The 6,118-nt window shown below is 35.8% G+C and overlaps 1 protein-coding gene across 1 annotated transcript; it reads right to left on the bottom strand.

The window, feature by feature from the left end:
- Positions 1-1,456: 1,456 nt before the first annotated feature.
- LOC125835776 (receptor protein kinase TMK1) lies at positions 1,457-5,184 on the bottom strand. Its single transcript, XM_049514875.1, has 2 exons — positions 2,859-5,184; positions 1,457-2,192 (listed from the first exon to the last, which is right to left on the bottom strand). Exons 1-2 carry the CDS (start codon positions 5,143-5,145, stop codon positions 1,663-1,665), a joined length of 2,817 nt encoding a protein of 938 aa, XP_049370832.1. The 5' UTR covers positions 5,146-5,184; the 3' UTR covers positions 1,457-1,662.
- Positions 5,185-6,118: the final 934 nt, after the last annotated feature.

Raw genomic sequence — 6,118 nt, forward strand, 5'->3', positions numbered from 1 at the left:
TTAATAGTAAGTTCCTTTTTTTTCCACATAACAGCAAAGTAATTTTTGCTACAATATTTTTTTATATTATTTTTCTCAAAAGAATGGCCAAATACTCCCTCCGTCTCATAATAGTATGACCTTTCATTTCATGAGAATCAACTTGATCGATCTTTGATGTTAAATTTGTTTATGAAAAATACTATAAATTGCCATTCGTCTATATTAATATCCAAGATATGCATCTTTTTTAATTTTGAAACTCAAAATATTGGCCATTAAGCTATTAGTTTTAGATAAATATAATGATTGAGACAGATAAGGATGATATAAACCTCCATGTGAAGTCTCTTAGTTGTTGGTCCACAATTTTTAAATCTCCTTTGAATAAACTAAGGTGGAGAATATATACACAAATTTTGTACATGTGACCAGCTATTTTTTCAAAATTAAAAAAAAATCTTACATTTTGGTTGGATGACAGTAGAACATGCTTTTTGTTTTTATCCTCTCCAAATTGGAGGAAAAAGTTTATAATATTCCACTTCTTCTTTTTTTGACCTTTTTTTGTTTTGTTTGTATCACTGATTTTGGTGATGAAAATGACTTTCTACTTATCTTATATACCAAACTAGCTGTTATTTTGTGGTATGTGTTATTTTTGAAATAAATGATCAATTCTAGATATGAGAGAAGTATTGTCTTGAATTAGGTAAAACATCTATCCCCTACCACTCTTTGTTTCTTGATAAAAATAGTTTCTTCGTTAAACTTGCACATACCTCAATTATTTCATTCTAGTACTTACTATACTTGTCATCTAACACTAGATAACTTTGTATGTTAGCCTTACCTCGATGAAGAAGAAAAAAATAGTGCGATTTAGTTTTAATGAAATTTAAACGCTAGTCTAACATGTTTTTCACTCACTTCATTAACTTCTAGATCGAATCAAGGACCACATTCTCTTTTTTTTTCTTTCAGAAAGACAATTGAGACTTGTCTTTCTTATATCATATGATTACAAAGAGTAAAGACAACTTCCTTTTGTGGATCTCAGACATTTGGTTACTTGTGAAAATTACTGTTTGACATGATTGAATATTACATGCACCTTAAATTATTTCTTAAGATTTTGCCACTAGGCTATTCCCTTTGAATCGAGAGTCTATCGAAAACAGTAGGTTATTGTTATACTAAATTTTATTGGCTATTTGCAATGATAAAGATTGCCAGCAGTTGATCTGTAATCATAACAAAAAACTTAACATTTTGCTTGAAAAAGCATCATAAGCAAAAAACTATCTTTATGATTTGCACACTTCAAAGCCACTTTACATTTCAATACAGCTTGCACCTACAAAGTTTTCTAACAAAAAAACAATTGAAGAATACAAAAGTACAATGATCTACTGGTAATTGATGGCATCCCTTTCATTTCCCAAACCACAATGTATTCACATGGAAAAGAGAGAGTATCATCATACAATAAGAGTCAAAAGACAACAAAAATCTTAAAAAGAATCCCTATTCACCACAGTGCCAAAACTAACAATGAGTTAAGGTAAAAGCATCAGAGTTAAAAGCAAAAAAAAAAGAAGAAAAAAAATGATGTGTGACTCACGATGAGGAAGAAAACGGAGAGAATGAACAACCAAACCTAGATCAAAGAGTATCAACTTCTCACCTACCATCAGAAGATGTAAATGACTCAGCAAATCCGTAGGGGCGAGTAGGTATGCTTGTTTGAGTGTTATCCAAGCTTGGAAGGTAAGAAGAAGAGGATGAATCCATGTGACTTGTACCTTCATAAGCCTGCCACTTTTTGAGTGCTTGGGGCAATGACATATCGAGATCAATGCCGTATATGTCCTCTGAGCACTCGTCGGATGGTTTCCAGAGCTCCACAAGAGATGAAAGAACATTGACAGCATGGCCCATGTCAGGCCTTTGATATGGCTCCCTTGCAGAACAGTGGCCAGCTAGCTCAGCTACAGTGCTGACACTGGCGAGTGTTTCCTCACTAAGGTCAATTGCGGGGTCAATTGCCTTTCTGAATGTATCCTTATTCAGATGCATTCTTCGGAACCATGTTACTAGATGCATGCTCTCCTCAGGCTGGCTTTCATCAAGAGCCTTTCTTCCTGTGATGAGCTCCATCAAAATCACACCGAAACTGAACACGTCCACCTTGGTTGTCACTCTCCCTGTTACTGGCAGACGAAACAAGATAAAATACAAGTTAAGATAATGATGTATCTACATTCCAAAAAACTCCTATGCACATATCACGATCAGGAAAGTGAGCAAATAACGAATTTGGCTATCCTTGAATTCCAATTTCCACCAAGCGGAAAAGAAAAAAAGAGGATCTTCTGTCATAAGATTAATAACATGTTTAAAGTGTGCGATTAGGCCAAAGTAGACACCGGTGGCATTAAGCAAATGCATCAGGAAAAAGTGTTTCCAGTAGGATGGGTATCCACTTTTAGAAACTAAGTAATCATAGCATTAAAGGGGATTACAGAATCAATAAGGATATTTGATATATGACAATGTATGAATGACAGGTTCTTAACCATGAGCACAAGTATAATTGACTTAGAAAAAAGACAAAACATTAATATATACTGTTATAAACCTATTATAGGACAAAAGTTGATTAATGTAAAACAGGCTAAGTTTCTTGGAGTACAGTTAGTATCATCTGACTCATGAATGCTAATTCTCTGGAAGCATCCTGAGATCAAACTCCTAAGGTTCACACAATTCATACTTTAGAGGTTTTGGACTTAAGACCAAGTTTATCTAGGCACAAATTGCATACAAGTATTATATCAGCAATTAGGCATACACATATAAGTAAGCAAAGAGCATACCTGCATATTCCGGTGCTAAATATCCAAATGTCCCAGCAATCCTTGTCTCTATAGAACCTTTCCCTTCTGGGGCAAGTCTGACAAGGCCAAAATCTGCAACTTTAGCCCTCATATCATCCCCTAGAAGAATATTTGAAGGCTTCAGATCCCTGTGAATGAAACTCTGGTGGGCTAAACTATGGAGGTACTCTACACCCCTAGCAACATCTAATGCAATGGTCAATCGTTTTGTCCATTCCAGGGGTTTAAGCCCTTCTTCTGCCCAGTTGAAGAGATGACTGCTTAATGTTCCTTGAGGCATGTATTCATAGACTAGAAGTTTCTCATTTCCATCAAGACAGTACCCAAGTAGTCCAACAAGATGCCTATGTCTGACCTTAGTCAATACAGCAATCTCGGATTTGAATTCAGCTAGTCCCTTCCCAGTGATGATTCCATTTTCCATTCTTTTGACTGCAATTTTAGTCCCATCATGCAATTCACCTTTGTAGACAGTGCCAAAGCCTCCCCGGCCTAGTATGTTGTCTTCACTAAAATTGTTGGTCACATTCTTCAGTACTTGGATGGAAATCACCATATTTCCTGCTTCAACCATTTGAACATCACCGGCTTCACTAGCAGAAACAGTATGAGTTTCAGTAACTGCACCAACACTGACACTAGATCCTGCAACTGTGATTTTCACACTATCATTGTCAGAACCAGAATGACGTGGATGCAACACCATGGTATTTGGACTTTGCACTCGGCTAAAACGCTTTTGTTTGCTTTTGTACAGACAGAAAGCTGCCACTCCAATCAAACAAAGCATAAATACACCTCCAATTACAGAAAACACCACAATTCCAACCCGGCGATTGGACTTCTTACGAGCTGCTTGGGCATTTCCATCATCAGAGCCTGTTGAACCACCTGGAGAACTGCCTTGGGAAGGTGCATCACTCTTATCCTTTCCAATATCAGGGTTACCACTAAATTTCAGAATCAAATTTTTCCTAAAAGCTGGTACCTTTCCATAAATTTGATTGTTTGACACATCTAACTCTGTAAGGCCTGTCAATGTGGTTAGCTCTTCTGGAATTGTACCAGTCAGATTATTATCTGCAAGAACTATTTTTTGTAGCGACTTCAGTGAAGCAAATTCAGGAGAAATTGTTCCTGAAAGCCCCATTTTCTGGAAATTTATGACAGTAATGTTACCATTACTGCAAGTAAGACCAAACCAATCAGCACATGGATCATTTCCCTTCCAGTTCTTCGCAAAATTTGGTGGATAATCCATTGCTTTTGCAATTGAAAGCAATGTATTTACTCTAGGATCACAATCACCTGGTTGTGACGAGCAAAAGCTATTTGTACCTTTGGCCGAATCAACAACAACAGAACCTTTGAACACCGGCATTGGTCCTTGAAAGAAATTATTCGTCAAATTAACGAACTTCAAAGACTCAAGATTCATCAAAGAACTTGGCACGGGACCAGTAAAGGCATTATCTCTAAGACTCAATGTCTCCAAAGCCTTTAATCCTGAAAAGTCCGGCAACGGCCCCGAAAAGTTATTGGAATGCAACCAAACCTCCTTCAGGAATGTCATGTTTGTTAGAACATCAATTCCTCCATTAAGCTTCTGTCCATTTAACCATAAAGACTCAAGCAGCAAGCCAGAAAAACTGGAGGGCAATTCACCTTCCAAGTTATTGCCAGCCAAATGTAAATTTACCAATCCAGGAAACTCATCAGGACTAAAAAAGTTAGGAATTCTCCCAATTACATTTGCTGAATTTGCTGAAAAGTTTTTAAGTGAAGAAGCATTTCTAAGACTTTCAGGGATCTCCCAACCAACAAAAGGGTTCTTATCAATATCAACAGACAGTAATGAAGACATATCAGTAAAGAAATCAGCAGGAATTGAACTAAACTGATTTTCACCAAGCAGTAACACTTGCAATGAACTCAAACCACTCAAACTAGGCAAAGGGCCAGAAATGTTGTTCCCTTGAAGCTCTAAACGTTCAAGTTCAGTAAGTTTAGAGATTTCTGGAGGGAGAGTACCTTGAATGTTCTGGCGCCCAATTTGGATCCGGGTGACCCGTTTATCTGAACAACCCACATGGTTCCATTTGCATGGATCCGGGTCTGACCATCCAACTTCTTGAGGTGGGTTTAAGCTCTTTTTCAAAGCTAACATCACTGAAACATCATCATCTTGAGACTCAACACCCAAAAAAAATGCAGAAATACCAAGAACAAGTAAAGATACAAGCTTTAAACCAAGAAGGGTGTTCATTTCTTTTGTAAAGATTGAAACTTTTTGACAAGACAATGAAAAAAACACAAGAACCCGAGTGTTCTTTATAGAACAAGTAAAGCTACAAGCTTTAAACCAAGAAGGGTGCTCATTTCTTTTGTAAAGATTGAAACTTTTTGATAAGACAATGAAAAAAACACAAGAACCCAAGTGTTCTTTATAGAACAAGTAAAGCTGCAAGCTTTAAACCAAGATGGGTGTTTTCTTTTGTAAAGATTGAAACTTTTTGACAACACAATGAAATAAAAAACAAGAACCCAAGTGTTCTTTACAGAACAAGTAAAGATACAAGCTTTAACACAAGAAGGGTGTTTATTTCTTTTGTAAAGATTGAAACTTTTTGACAAAACAAGAACCCAAGTGTTCTTTATAGAACAAGTGAAGATACAAGCTTTAACACAAGAAGGGTGTTCATTTCTTTTGCAAAGATTGAAACTTTTTGACAAGACAATGAAGAAAAACAAGAAACCAAGTGTTCTTTATAGCAAAAATTCAATCTTTTTTCAAGCTTAGAAGAGAAACATTGTGCAATGTGGTAGGGTTTTTTGCAGAGTTGAGAGTAGGAAGAAGAAGGAAGCACATGAGGAAAAGGGCCCACAGAAAACTGGAAAGCTAAGAATGAGGAGAGTTTGTATAGAGAAGCAAAATGACAGTAATAAAAAAGCTGGATGATTCTAGGGAACATGGCCTAAATAAAGGACAAGTTGGCAGTTTGATTTGATTTTGTGTTTGTCAATTGTTTCTTTTTTTCTGGTTATATTCCAAAGTTAAATAACTACTCTACAAGTATTTCTCTAGTTCTCATGTCATAATTTTACTTCCATGTTTTAATTTACGTGATATTTTATGAATTATAATTCATACTAAAACTTTTCTGTATAAGTTTTAAATATTTAAAATTTTATTTTTAATAAATTAAGTTAATTTTAATTCGATTTAATTTTAAAAATTA

This window comes from Solanum verrucosum, unplaced genomic scaffold (assembly GCF_900185275.1).
Source record: "Solanum verrucosum unplaced genomic scaffold, falcon-dt-bn FXZP01000128.1, whole genome shotgun sequence".
Taxonomy (NCBI): Eukaryota; Viridiplantae; Streptophyta; class Magnoliopsida; order Solanales; family Solanaceae; genus Solanum; species Solanum verrucosum.